General features: G+C 51.6%; 1 protein-coding gene across 3 annotated transcripts; it reads right to left on the reverse strand.

Annotated features, from left to right (window-relative positions):
* Window positions 1-3,490: 3,490 nt before the first annotated feature.
* Window positions 3,491-11,761, reverse strand: GPR174 (G protein-coupled receptor 174). 3 transcript variants are annotated; one of them, XM_069015082.1, is made up of 3 exons: window positions 11,697-11,761; window positions 10,251-10,320; window positions 3,491-7,658 (listed from the first exon to the last, which is right to left on the reverse strand). In XM_069015082.1, exon 3 carries the CDS (start codon window positions 7,275-7,277, stop codon window positions 6,303-6,305), a length of 975 nt encoding a protein of 324 aa, XP_068871183.1. In that variant the 5' UTR covers window positions 7,278-7,658; window positions 10,251-10,320; window positions 11,697-11,761; the 3' UTR covers window positions 3,491-6,302. The 3 variants fall into 3 exon arrangements, with proteins under 3 accessions (XP_068871183.1, XP_068871182.1, XP_068871185.1); XM_069015081.1 differs by lacking the exon at window positions 11,697-11,761 and adding an exon at window positions 11,468-11,561; XM_069015084.1 differs by lacking the exons at window positions 10,251-10,320; window positions 11,697-11,761 and adding an exon at window positions 7,880-7,997.
* Window positions 11,762-14,313: the final 2,552 nt, after the last annotated feature.

Consider the following 14,313-nt stretch of genomic DNA (forward strand, 5'->3'; position numbering starts at 1 on the left):
GTGGACACCTGATTCTGGAACATGGAACTTCCTTCCTACAGACCTAATCCCTTGTTGGTGTGGAACCCAGTGCTTTTATTCTGGAATGAGAGTGTCAGCAGTGGGATTCATCACAAACAGATCCATGCATGGAGAAGGTTTAAGAGGGATATTGGGAAGAAATCCTTCCCTGTGAGGGTGGGGAAGCCCTGGCACAGGGTGCCCAGAGAAGCTGTGGCTGCCCCTGGATCCCTGGCAGTGTCCAAAGCCAGGTTGGATGGGTTTGGAGCAACCTGGGCTAGTGGAAGGTGTCCCTGCTCATGGCAAGGGGGTGGAATGAGATTACCTTAAAGGTCCCTTCTCACCCAAGCCATTCCATGGTTCTATGGATAAACCTATGCCTTCCACCTGGTGCCCCAAAATCCCTTGGGAGGGAAGGGCTGTGGAGGCTGTGTGGTTCTGTGGGGTGATGATCTCAGTGGTCACTTGGTGATAAGTAATTCACTGCTTCGGATTCTCTGCCCTTGGGGATCGTAGCTTTTGTCATCTCATGTTCTCAGCCCTTTGTCATAACTAAGCCTTACTTTTTTTAAAAATAAGAGTGATGTAGAAGCCCCACTTCAGACCACACTTCCTTTACCAGTGTTCGTTGTCACCCAGCCTGAAGCTGGAAGCAGTTACAGCTTTGCCTCATATCATGACAAAAAAACCCCAAACAGGCAGGAGGATCAGACTTTCACACAACCCAGGGCTGACACTTCCGTGGTGAGCAGAGCTGCTGCTACTTCCCACCCATGAGCAGCCCCGGGGCACAGGAAGGCTCTGTGCTTATCAGATCCGTCTGTGCCTCACTGTGAGCTGCCTTCCTGTGGGGACGAGTCCTCTTGCTCCCCTCACCGCTCCCGTGAGGAGTCGCAGGGCACTGCTGGATCCCTGGAGGATGCTCCAGAGCCACGGCTCCTTCTCTTCCCACCCATCTCCAAGGGTTTGCTGTGGTGAGGCTGCACTGGTAGAGGTGGCTGAGCACAACTTGCCCCAGGATTGCTGCCTGCTGGCTCTGTTTTCCCCCTGGATCAAGACCTTTGATTTGTGGCTGTCTGAGTAAAAAGTGAGCTCCAGATCTTTCCAGCCTTTAGAATCCCAGAATGGTTTGGGTTGGAAGGAACCTTAAAGCCCATCTAGTTCCAACCCCCTGCCAGTTCACCTCCCACTCGACCAGGTTCCTGGACCAGGAACACTTTGTGTTTCTCCAATAAATATCCCATTTGCAGATGTATTGGATGACATGGGCATTTATCCTTTTGCAGACTCCCAGTATTTGTTGTTTCTCAGTGCAGCTGATGGTGTCCCTCCACAAAACTCTTCGTTCTGCTTTCTTCATATCATTTTCTTTTCTTGGGTTTTTGTGTTTTCATTTATATTTTCTTTGAAAAAAACAACCAGAACCCTCTTGTGCTCGAAGGCAAGATGTGTCCTCACTGCAGAGCTGGGATTTATGGCAGAGCATGGTGATGATTTGAACCAGATCTCACCAGGGATTTGAAGTTCCATGAGAGACTCATGGGCTGAGGCAGATGAGCCCAGAGGGAGAAATTCTGGGTGAAGGAACTCAAAGAGCAGCATGACACCAACGTGGGCAGTGCTGCTGTTCTTTTTGGGTTTGGGATGGTGCCGCTTTAGGATTTTTAGGCTGTTAAGCAGCAGGAACAGGCTGGGCTGTGGGCTTGGATGATTTGTGTTGATTCACTTAAATAAGAAACTTCTCATTCAACCAGAACCTCAGAGCTCTCTGAGTTTCAGCTTCTGTTTCACTCAGGTCTCCTGGGAACTTTCTCTGGAGCTGTGCTGACTTTTGTGTGTCCTTTAATATCCAGTGTCCTGTGACTGTGGATTTGTCCCACATAATGGCACTGATCACAGGACTGCTGGTCTGACAGCACATGAGGGAAACGAGTCAGCCAAAATCAGAGTTTGGGTGGGTTAAAATCTTTAAAATAAGGGTTTTTTTTCCCTGGGACTTGTGGGAGCACAAATGGGGAGGCAAAGCTGCACATTGTGGGTGGTAAAAGCCATGACCTCCATGAGCTGGAGCCTCACCAAGATATTCCCTTTTCACAGCACTGTTGGGCCACTGGGAAAATGGGAGATGAGTTAAGAGTGGTTCATGCTCACAATTCCTTATGGCACTCGATTACATCGTTGTGTTCATCCTGCCTTTGCTGGTTGCTTGGGCTTTTCATTTTCTTCCCTGAATTCAGGGGAAAAAAAGTGGGAGTAGAAGGAAACTTGAGCAAAATGGCATCAAAAATTATCATCTTGACAACTGGAGCTCTACCACATGGTGACCATGGAGGTACCTGACCTCCAAGGATCTTCAGTCTTTCCCTCCCTTTAACCTCATGGTGGCACCTCTGTGGAGCCCAGACCAAACACTGGCCCTGACTGGCTTGGTCTGACCTAAGGTGCAAGAGCAGAGCTGGAAGCACGAACCAGAACCAGGCCTTCCCCTCTGAGGCAGTGACATTACTACATTTTATCACCGTTATTTTGTTCTCATGGCTTTACATAACCAAATCTTTTCTTCTAAATCAGATTTTTTTTGGCCACAGCTGTAGATCATGTAGATCAAATTCTCAGAGTTTATCACCCCAAAGGCTGCAGCTCCTCTATCCTGATATAACTGGCAGCATGAACCAGGCACTGCCCTGATGGGTCTGGCTTATTTTTGGTCATGGTCTTTATCAAAACATCTCTGACAAGATTTTAGCTTTTTGGTTTTGTATTCGATGGGGTGGGCTCATATTTGGGTCACTCTCTGGAGGTTGTTTTTGGTTACTGAGATCTGAGGAGCAAGTCCAGCAGTGCCAGGGGTGCTCTGTGTGTTTATTTACACCCAACGAGCTGGGGCTGAGGCTCATTTTTAACAGCAAAGTGAAAAGGAAGTAAGCAGTGCAGTAAAATGTGCCAAATCTGCCTTAACCCCAGCAGGAAAATCTAACGAGTTACAGAGAAACGGGGACTCTGCTCAGGATGTTGAGCAACCATGTGACAAAACAGCAAATAAAACAGTGCTGGTAAAAGATGCGTGAGGGGACAAAAATTCTGCTTTGGTAAGAGAAGCTGTAAATCAGCCCCTTTCATGGTGAAAGGGGATCTTTGGGATTCCATGGATGGCTCGCGGTGATGGCAGAGGATGCAGAGGGCACTGGAAATGTTGGAGGACACGTGGCCCCGCTCCCAGCTCGGGGATTCTGAGCGTTGTGAGGCGTCACCTCCCCCGAGGCTGGGGCACAAATCCCGCAGAGGAGGTGAAAAGGGAAGCAGGAGGGAGGGACACCCAAAGGTGCCGTCGTGGGGTGGCTCAGAGCAGCAACGACATGGAACTAAACCAGGGAATTCATGAGCCCCAGAGCTCGGGGATCAGCGGGGGTGCAGGCTGGTGGCCAGGCAGGGGGTGGGCTCTGATGCCAGCGGGGTGGGCTCTGATGCCAGCGGGCTGCGCTCGCCGCTCGCCGTGCCAGCCTCCCGTGCAGGGGCAGCGCTCAGCCTCAGCAGGCTCCCAAAAAGCCGCAGGGGAGCCGCTGTGTCTGTTCTCACGGGGACGGCGGCACGGGAAGAGGCGGTGCCCGAGGGCGGGGAGAGGTTGTGCAGCTGGTGCTGGGCTGGCGGCGCGGGGGACGCGATGGAAGCGGGGCAGGGTCGGAGCGGAGCCGGGGCTCTGCTTCCCCCTGACCCTGCCGCCCTCACGCACCTTGTGCCTCCCAGAGCACTCTCTGCTGGTTCTGAACAGCTCGAGCTCCCCGGGCATCCCTCAAACCACCCCTGAGGCTGCGCCCTTGCCACAATGGCTTTCCTTTTGGCCCAGCACGAATTAAACCTGGTTCTGTGCCCAAAAGCCGCTTGTCACTTCAGCACAGAGCCAGCCTGGTGAGGGCACTGGCAGAGACCTCAGTGCTTTGCTGCTCGGTGATAACAACGCCCTGGGGGAGGGCTGCGACCAGAGGAAACCCTTCCTGCAGTATAAAGGGGATATTTTGGGGTTTGGGGGTTTTTATTCTCGGTTACATTCTCATTCATAGATTCCCATTCCAGTGCTGCAGACCAGATTATTCAGATTATTTTAGCGATTCACAGAATATTCTGAGTTGGAAGGGACTCCCAAGGATCACTGAGTCCAGCTCGTGGATCCTGAGACACTGAAAATACAGAGGCATGGAAAAAAATACGCATGTCATGAAAATCCACCTCCTGGTAATCTGAGGAGTATCTTGATTCTCCAGGTGTTGGTAGCAGCATCACCAGGGGTTTGTGAGACCTCAGTGTGGCCCCAGCAGATCCCACCTGGAGCAGAGGTGCCCTGGGGGAGGGCAGGGCGGTGTCCCCTGAATTTGTCTCGTGTCACCAACGCCGGCCATTGCACCAACTTCCCGTAAAAAGAGATAATTAACGCTCATTTGAATAAACCCCGTTGCCGTGGCAGGAGGGGAAGGCGCTGCTGCACCCACGGGATTTTCTGGGTGGAAAACTTCAGCTGCCTGAGGTTTCTCTCACTGAACGATTTCTGAACTTCTGACACCACTTTATGTAACAGCTTTTTCCCCTCAAGAGCTAAAAGTGACTTTGGGGGGGTTGGACAGGGCCACCCTGCTCCCCTCCCACGGTGGCCAGAAAGGACAGCGATGGGCTGGATTCTTGCAGCTGGAGGAATTCCCATTATCTTGGGAAACCTGTCCCTTGGCTTTTCTCGCCAGTGCAAGAAGAAGGGTAAAATCATTTCAGAAAAGCATCTAAAATGTTCTGCAGGTGCTCAAGAGGCATCAAATCCAGGTGCTGCCACATGTTCGTGTGTATTGGTGATGCAGGGGGGAGAAGGAGCCACGAATTACATTTAAAAAACGTTTTTTAGAAATGATTATTTTATTATATACAACAGGAAATACAAAAATAAATATTTTTTTCATTACTCTGCATGTGCTTTGTGGTTTCCATGAATTATCAGTGCTTGCTCAGCCATCAGGCACCGGCTCAGATTCCTGTAGGGAAGAGGTGGTGGAGTTTTCTTTTATTATGTGAAAGAGTTTTTGAAAAGAAAAAGAAAACTTCCTGTGTTCTGACAGGAACATCACCTTCACATCATTTTCCTACCATGTGTATGTCCCTTATATAAATTATAAAACAACATTTGCATAAATAAAAAACAATACTGTCACAGTATTTTACGCTTCCAAATGTAAAGTTTCCAATGTTCACAGAAAAATAGCATTTTACAAGAAGGTGCAAACGAAATACCAAAGTCAAGCCCGAAGGTTCTGTGGTTTGAATTTAAAGCAAATATTATTAAAAATACATCCATGTTTGAGCCTTTCTTAAAAATCTCTTGTGGCACCTTTGACTCTGCTTCCAGGGAGTTCCCATTACAGCAAACTTCGGAAAAGTTTGGATCCTCTGTTTGAATCCTGCTGCTGTTGATGAGGAGTGGATGTGATGGCTGTAGGTCAGTTATCAGCGAAAGGGAAATAATTTGCCCCGTTTTTGGTGAAAAGAGGACGTGAAAGGCTTGATGGACACCTGGCTTGAATAAATGCCCTCCATGCAAAACCCCGTGGTTCAAAATCCACAACCCCATGGTTCAAAATTCACAACCCCATGGTTCAATACTCATGGCATGGCTCCAACCCTTCTTTCCATACAGAAGTGGGAACTGACGGCACAAAAATAGTGTGTGGAAGCTTCACTGACTGTGTGATTTGGGGTGATGGCATTTGCTGCACCCCAAAATGAGGCTTCATTAATTATTTAAATGGGAAGTCCTTTGGGGCCACCTTCTGCTCCTCACTCCATGCTCAGCATGGCTGGAGCAGGCTCTGGGCAATTTCTGGAGAAGCAGTCTCTGCTGGATTGTCTTGTGCTTCAGGAACAGAATATTGTGGCATCCAGTACTTTTTAGGATCAAATTCTTTCTGCACAGCAAGACCTCGAATCTTTGCTGTTTCTTGCTGATCAGGGCATGGCTGGGTGATGCCATGGGTCACAGTGGGGCACGGTGTCACCTCTGCCATGGGTCCGTGACCTCCTGCTGCCCAGCTGAGGAACAGAAATGCTCCTGTTTGTATTAAGTGAAAATTTGCAACTGAAATATTAAATCAACACATTTTTAGTCAGGTTTGGGGTTTTTTTGCGGGAGGGATTGTTCATTTATTCCAACCCTCACTGACAGCAGAAGTTTGAGTTGTTGTTCGCAGCGTCCTGAGGGAAAAAATTGTGGCAAAGGCCAAAATTTAATGAATATTGGGAGTGCTGGCAGCTGTTTGGGAAGGGCAGCTCTAGTATTCCGTGGTGTCCTCCCCGAGCACATCCCTGGAGTGCTTCCTGCCGTAGCTGAGGGGCTGGAGCTGGGTGCTGTCCTGCAGATCCTGCCTGGAGAGGCGTCTCCTGAACTCATCCGTGGTGAAGTAGTAGATGACGGGATCCACGCAGGAGTTGAGGCTGGCCAGGCACAAAGCCACGGCGTGGAACACCGAGATCTGCACGCAGCCCTCCTGGATCTGCCTGGTTTTTACAAAGAAATCCAGCGGGAAGCTGATGTGATAAGGTGCAAAGCAAATCAGGAACACCAGGGCGCAGGTGAGGATCATCTTTAAAGCCTTTTTCTTCTCTCCCAGATCCCGGGAAGCAGAGTTCCTCTCCTTTAGTGATAAGACTGTCTTCCAGGAGCAGTACAGGATGATGAGCAGGGGGGTCACAAACCCCACCAACTCCCCTAAGGTCATCAGTGTGATGGAGGTGGGGAGGTCGAGTTTCTTGATGGGAAGATCCACGAAACAGGTGTTTTTATCATCCTGGTGCAGCCTGAGGAGTGGGAAAGGCAGGCAGCCCACACAGACCACGACCCAGCCCACGATGCTGATGTAGACATCGCAGATACGCCTGCAGTCGCTGAATTTGAAGGGGTGCATGAGGAACAGGTACCTCCTCACGCTGATGCACACCAAGAAGTAGATGCTGGCGTACATATTGACGTACTTCAGGTAGAAGCAGAGCATGCAGAGGCCTCCTCCGAACTCCCACGTGCCCGTCAGGTAGTAAAAAATCCTCAAGGGCAAGGACAGCACCTGTGATAAGTCAGCAATGGCTAAATTGATCATAAATATCACGGCCCTTTTAGTCTCTCTCATGTATCCATAGAAGACCCACAAGGCCAGGGTGTTCCCGATGAGCCCGGGGATCAGGATCATGGTGTAGGTGACAGCGTAGTAGGCCTTGAGGTCTGTCTCACTGCAATTGGAGCTGTTGCTCATGGTTGTGCTCCAGCTCTGTGGTCAGCCCCGGCATCATAACACGTCCATCCTGCCTGTCCTGCAGCCAGGGTGGCCTCAGGATCCAAAGGGAACAGTCCAGCCCTGGAATCCGTGTGGGAGGCTCTGCTCACCGGCTCATCGTGGGGAGCTTTGGCGTCGGGGGAGTTAATTCAAGTCCTGCCCTCGTGCCCTGCTCATGCTCTGGGTCAGAGCTCGCTGGGGTCACTTGCAGGATGAGCAGGAGGGATCCACACTGGGAAAAGCATTGCCCTGTGCCCAAGTGGACACTTCCTCACCGGAGCTGTGCCTCTGTCACCTTTTGGGTGGCATTTCAGCCTCTTCTCTCAGCACAGGGGTTCAACAATTGACGCAGCCCCGCAGCTGGAAGACAGAAAGGTGCAGTTGGAGCATTGTTGGGAGACGGGGGTGGAACAGAGCAAGAGTTATGGGAGAACTGGAAGGAGCTGGAGCATCTCTCCAGCAGAAAACTGTGTGGCTTTGGTGGGGATCGGCTCTTCTGCTGCCCAGCAAGCACCTGCCCTGTCCAGTGGAGGTGCAAAACCACCAATAAATAGAAATTGTGTTCATTTTGTGCTACAAACCTGGGGGTGTTGCTCTTCCTGTGTCCAAGCACGTGGTCAGTGCTGAGATGCTCTGGTGAGCGCCGGACCCGCCTCCCTCGCTGGGGATACTCTCACTTCCCACAAACTCCTGAGGGGAACATCCCCTGGCTTCCTGGGAAAAGCCCTCTGGAGGTTCCCGCCCTCCCCAGCTGCAGACGACAGAAGGAAATGTGCTCATGTAACACATGTGCACCCAAACCTTTGCCCCGCTGCAGCCACCGCCGCTGTCTCACTGTGGGTGGAAGTCCCAGGTCAGTGGCTTTCACCAAACCAGGGTCAACTTTTTGATTTTGCTTTTATAAATAGGACATGAATCATCCTTTGCAGAACTACCCTGCATTTCATCCAATTCGAGTTTCTCACAGCTGCTTTTTCTAAGCCTGTCCTTACCCATCGTCTGCGGCTGTTGGTAATACCAGAACCGGTACTAAGGAGGCTGGAGGTGGATTTTATTTAAAATTGTTTGCAGGCCAAACTGGTGACGTTATCTGAATGTGTCAGACACAAAAACCTCAGCCAGATCTGATAAATCTAGAGGAAATTCAGATCTCCTCCCAGACCCTCTCAGGTTTTTCTTTGGCTTCCACGTGAAGGATTATCCTCCAGCTCTAAGTGGGAGAAGTTCATAGGTACCATCCCAGATGCCAAAGGCACATTTACTTGATTTAAAACGTTTCAATTTTTTAAATTTAATTTTTAAAATTTTAATTTAAAAGGTAAAATGACATCTGCTGCAGTCCCTGCTGGGTTTTTTTCCAGTGCTGAGGTACAAAATGTGAACACTTATTAATGGTGTTCAACACGTGCTGGCACTGAAACTTTGAAGTAGTTTTGAGTGGAAACAGAAAATCTGCTACAAAAGGAAACATGTCTACTTTTGTATTTTCACTCGCCAAGGAGACTGAGATGTCTTCCTTCCTTCTAGAGAGGGAGCATCTAACCCAACCAGTGGAGTAAAATAGCTTGTGAAATAATCCTGTTATGCTTCAGAAGTGACAATTTATCATATTTTTATTTTAGGAATTTTTCTTATTAATTTCTACTAGCTTGTCTTTCCTCTCCTGTTGGCAAGGGCTCCTGTCACCCACTCAGGAAGACTCAATCATGCTCCTTTTCCTCCGGCCGCATTCCCATGTGGGAAAACTCACCTCAACTCCATCTCTGGGCCATGGCACACACAAGGGGAAGGACAAGGTGCAGCCTCAGCCCTTCCACATGTGCACATCTTATTTTTCCTGCTGCCCCCCAGCTCCTGCCCTTCCCCATCCCCACTGCACAGCAGCTTTGCTGGAACTCCATTCCCTGCTCCCTCCAGCCAGGCCCTGGGGCAGGGAGGCACTTGCAGCACTTTCTGCCTGTCCCTGTGGCACGAGGGGTCCCCAAGGCCCAGCTGAAGGTGAGGAGCAGCGAGGGGGCTCAGCCTGGGCACCCAGAGGCACCCTTGGAGCTGGGGAGGGGGTGTAAAAACACAGCAATGTGAAAAACGGTGCTTTGGAAATTCCAAGCAGCAACATCACAGAGTTCAGCCCCATGTGCTGTGTAAAACACCAGCAGGATGCTAAAAAAATCTCCAGAAAGAGGAAATTTGGGTTTGCGTGCTCTGTGCTTGCTTCCCCTCACTGCGAGGGGGTGGGTGAGAGGCTCTCCACAGGCACAGCCTCCTTCTTCCCCTGAGCAGCTTTTCCCCCTGATTTTTCCATGGGTACCCCCCAAATCAGGGCACTGGATGAAGATTTGTGCCTAATGAGTCAGAACAGTAGGTAAGGGTTGCAGCCAGCCTAAAATCAGCTGGTGAGAGCTGGGCACATCCTGGGTAAAGCATTTTCCGTGTGCTGGAAGGCAGCCGTGTATCCCTCTGCTCCATGAAAGCCCCCTCAGGAGCTGGGGGTGTGGGACAGAGCCCACCTGTGACCAGGATGAGGGGCTGCTCCCACACCCTCAGCAGAGCTCAGGCTCCTCGCCTGAGGCTGGTTAGAGGTGTCCAGGCCAATGTGGATCCTCCTTAGCAAATCCTGGGGGGTTTAACCCACAGCAGCTCCTAAACCCAGCTGGGGGGAAGAGGGTTTGAAAGCAGCTCTTGGCTGGGCTCGGTTTGTGGGTGCTGTCCCTCCTGCAGCCTCGTGCCTGGAGCCCTCTCAGAGCTGGGATCTGCCAACGCCTCCTGCTCCTCCCCAGAGCCAGTGAGGGACCAGCCTGGATGGATCCTCCACCAAGCCCTGCCCTTGCTGCTGGCCCAGGTGAGCTGGGGGTGCTCAGTCTCCCAGTGTTCAGTGTGGGGGGTGTTTTAAGAACACATAAAACCGGTGGCTGGGGCACAGCAGCAGCACCCTGGTGTTCCCTGCTCACTTACCCTCCTGAGGGAGCTGGGCCGGGTTGTGCCTGCTGCCTCTCTTGTGTTTTCCCTTCTTCTCCTCCACAACCTAAAATAAAAGCAGAACATGCACTGAGGAAACATCAAATGGAAATTCAGTTTCCTGTGTGAGTGGAGGTGGGGTGAGGGTGGCTCTGTCCCTCCAAAGGGGCCCTGTGGGGAGGGGACAGCTGGCCCAGGGGTGGGCTGGGCTTCTCCCAGTGCCCACTCTGTTCTCTGGCACACCTGAAGTGCTGCTGTCCTGCTTTGGCAGGAAGTAGAATTTACAAAGTATGAACTGAAAATAGAAGTGATAAAACCAGAAACTGAATATTGCATGGGGTTGGCTTTTTGTTTTTTTAACAAATGACAGAGGAAGAGGCTTCTCTGCCTTGAAGTAGTTTCCTGGTAGATATTTGGGATTTAGATCTTTCTCCATAGGAGCGAGGTTGCCCCTTGCTGTGCTAACTATATTCCAAGAATATGCCTGAAAAAGATAAATGCTCTGGTTTAATGCCATGTGAAATACTCTGCTTTTGCCTTTTAATCCTTTGCAAAAGCTCTTGTCCTCCTTTGTTAATATTTATCCTGGTTAAGAAGGGAAAATAACCCGGAGCAGCAGTGCTGTGTGTCAGCCTAATCCCCCACCGTCCTTCTCCCTTCCTGGCAAACCCTGATGTCCCTGGAAGATGTTCCTGGCACCAAAGTCGTGAGTTATCCCCTCAAACCCTCAGCACATGCCCCCCAGGGATGCACAGCCGTATCCCTGTGCTGTGATAACCCTGTCTTCTTCCTCCCTGGTTCTTGTAATTAGATGGAAATTGGCCCGTGGAAAATCAGCGTGGTGCCACTTGTGAGGAATAGGCCACTTGGGAAAACTCGTGGGACAAATAGAGGGAGACAAACCCAAGGAAAACCCGGAGCCGTGGGAATGGGGTCAGTTATCCCTATGCTGGGGGGATGGGGCTGAGTGGCCTCAGAGGCCCCTTACAGTCGAGTCCCATCCCAGGTAGTGCTGGGTTTCCAGAGGCTGAGAATCGCTGGAGTTGGGGTTGATCCTTAAATTCAGCTGCTCACTCAATGGTAGCAGAAAACAGTTTCAATCTTCAAGGCTGGGTGTTTTAGCTCCAGCCATCCCCCTCCTCTCCCTCAGATGCTCAGAGCGTCCCATAGGCACACACAGGAGCTCTTCAATAAATGAATTATTAGCTCCTTACCTATAGCTGGGCTGACTCTGAATCGCCTCCCTTCTACCCATTTACTCTGGGAGTCGCACCAGGTCTGTGGTGAAGGCAGGACCCCCCTCGCTGTCCCCGGGCCGTCCCATCCCCTCTCAGCACTCCCGGAGGAGCCGCGCCAAACCTAGGGCACAACAATCGAAAAAAGCCCAATTTAACCCGCCCGGCCTGAGCCGAAGGTGGCCGGGACGGAGGAGTTCAGCCCTACCTTTGCTGTCCCGGGGGCTGCTGCCGTGTGTCCCCGCGGGGCTGCAGCAGCTCCCCGGGCGGGTCCCTCCCTCGCCGCGCAAAGCAAAAGTGCAACTGCGGGGAGCGGCTGCGCCGTGGGGAGCGGGACGGGCACGGCGGGGCCCGCGGCACCGCTTTGGGGTGTCCCTGCCCCGGATCCTGCCTGGCATCGCCCGCTTTCCTTCTCTTTTTGCGGTTTTACAGATGTTCGTAAAGGTGCTGATGGCCTCGGGGTGTTTCGGCTGCTGTCGTGGTCTCGGGGTGTTTTGGGAGCTGTCGCTGTGAGGTTGGTGTCACCCCAGCAGCTGGTCCTGCTGCCGGGGGTGGGGGTTAGGGGGGCTTGACCCCTCAGCTCCCGGGGACAGGGACCCGCTGGCAGAGCCCCTCTGTGACGGGCACGGAGCTGAGGCCGAGGGAATGAGAGGATTCATCCATTATTTTCCTTCCGCAGCTTGCTGGGAAAGGCTCCTTCCCTCTCGCCTGGATGTTCCCACCCCTGTGCTGCAGTCCCTGCTCCCGGTGCTTTGGGGGGCTTTAGGGTCCCCCCGAGGCTGATCGTGGGCAGGTTTGGGCCCCCCAAAAGCAGCGAGTTCTCCTTGGTCATTATTACCTTATTCAGGGGATTCCCGCAGCTCTCATGGAGCAAACCAGGGTGAGCTCCAAGGGCTCTCCTGTTCCAAACGTGCCATGAAGTGGTGTCACCCACGGCCACATCCCTGGGCCATCGTGGTCCCCGGCCATCGGCAGAGGGCAGAGCTGGCTGCGCTTTGAGTTTGAAAAGGAGCTCTTCTCTGCTTATCCGGCGGAGGACTCCAGCTCACGAAACATCAAGAGTTCTTGTTAAGATCAAGAGGGAGCAACGATTCAGTTGCTTAATCTGAAAAAGTGACTTTTAAAAACATTTCTGGAGAAGTTCTGAAGAGATTTGCAACTTTTAAAATTTGCATTTATTCATTTTTCTTACGCACCTTCCCAGGAGAGCAGCATACATATATTATATATTATACATTATACATACATTACATTACATTACACCTGCTCCTTTAAAGCACCATTGATTTATTCATATCACAATTCCAACTTAGGCTCTGTAGCTCTTTACACTCCTTTTTATGGTGGTTTACAGGAGGTTGATGGCTCTTACAGCCTTGCAGAGCACAGGGTTTGTCACCCTGTGGTGGCCCAGCCCCTCTCTAAGGCTCTGTGGATCCCATCTCTGAAAAATGCAGCCCTGTGCCTGTTCCAGCAGCTGATGCTCCTGCTGGTTAAAGCTTCCAGCTTTATTCTGAAGCTGCTGCTGATTTGATGAGTTTTAATTAATGTGGGAGCCAAAGCTTTCAGCACTGTAGGATCTTCTGGTCAGAGCTGTCCCCGTGGTGCAGGGCTGGGTTTTGGCCTGATGCTTTTTGGGCTGGCAGCAGGGGGGTTGGGGTGTAGGGGGGTCGTTGGTGTTGTGGTCTCACAGAGCTCTCCATGGAGGATGCTGCCTCAGCTCATGTCAGACCAGGGCTGTTTCCCTAATTTCAGCAGGATCTGGGATGTGAAACTTTCCCAGCACCTCCCAGCAGCTGCCTCTGCCGTGCTCTCATTTATTTCCTCTCCCTCTCCCCAGAGTTGTGTGATGCTCCCCCTGCCCCACCAGCATTTCCCTGTGTGACACTGGCACCTCCCTGCCTCCCACAAGGATCGAGGGGGATGGTTTGGAGGTGACTTTAATAGACAACAAAATTGAGGCCAGTCCAGGAATCACCAAACCCCTGGGGCTGAGCAGCACGTGGGCTCAGGGATGGGCTCCTTTGCTTTTCCCCCTCTGGCATGTGATGGATGCTCCGTTTCACTTCCGTTTCCACAGCAGCCAGCCGGTTATGGCAAGGCAGAGCCTGAGCTCAGGGCAGTGAGTGGATGCATGGTGCTGAGGGGGGTTTTGTTTCAAAACCACCTTGCAGAGCACCCCCAAATCCAGTTTTGCTGGTGCCACGCTCCATGGGCGCTGCCACCAGCATCCATCCCATTTCCCATCACTCTGGGAGTGTTCCTGGGGTGTGGGGTGGGAACTGAGGGTGCCTTTACCAGCAGGCAAGTGCCAGTCTCTGAGTTCTGCTATCCCCAGGAAAAACCCTGGCTGGACCTCCCAATCCTGCTGTAGTTGAAGCCACTAAAAATCAGGAGGTCTTGGAGCTGGGCACCAAATCCCAAAGCAATTATTTTGCCGCATAAAGTAAATTTTTAAGATTGTTATATTTTTATCTTTACTTACATTTTTATCTTATAAGAATTGGAAGTTCTCAGTTTATTTAAGCTTGTGCTTCGTGACCTTGTAGGAGATCCCCAGAGAGAACCAGCTCAGGTCCTTCTGAGCTGCACTGCCTGTCTTTAATAGAAATAATTCCTGGGAAGAGGTTGTCTGTCTGCTCTCGGCACGGCTGGGGCTGTCCCAGGGGAAGGGCACGTGTCTGGAAACGGGGAGCAGGCGCAGGTCCATGGATGCAGCTCCCGGCATCAGCAGGGCTCGCGTGGAGCCAGGGATGCAGCCGTGCTGCTGACACCAGGCTGAGGGCTAAAAACTGCTGGATTTTCCTGCCCTGTGTGCCTGCAGC

The sequence above is a fragment of the Aphelocoma coerulescens genome, chromosome 4A (genome assembly GCF_041296385.1).
Source record: "Aphelocoma coerulescens isolate FSJ_1873_10779 chromosome 4A, UR_Acoe_1.0, whole genome shotgun sequence".
In the NCBI taxonomy this organism is placed as follows: domain Eukaryota; kingdom Metazoa; phylum Chordata; class Aves; order Passeriformes; family Corvidae; genus Aphelocoma; species Aphelocoma coerulescens.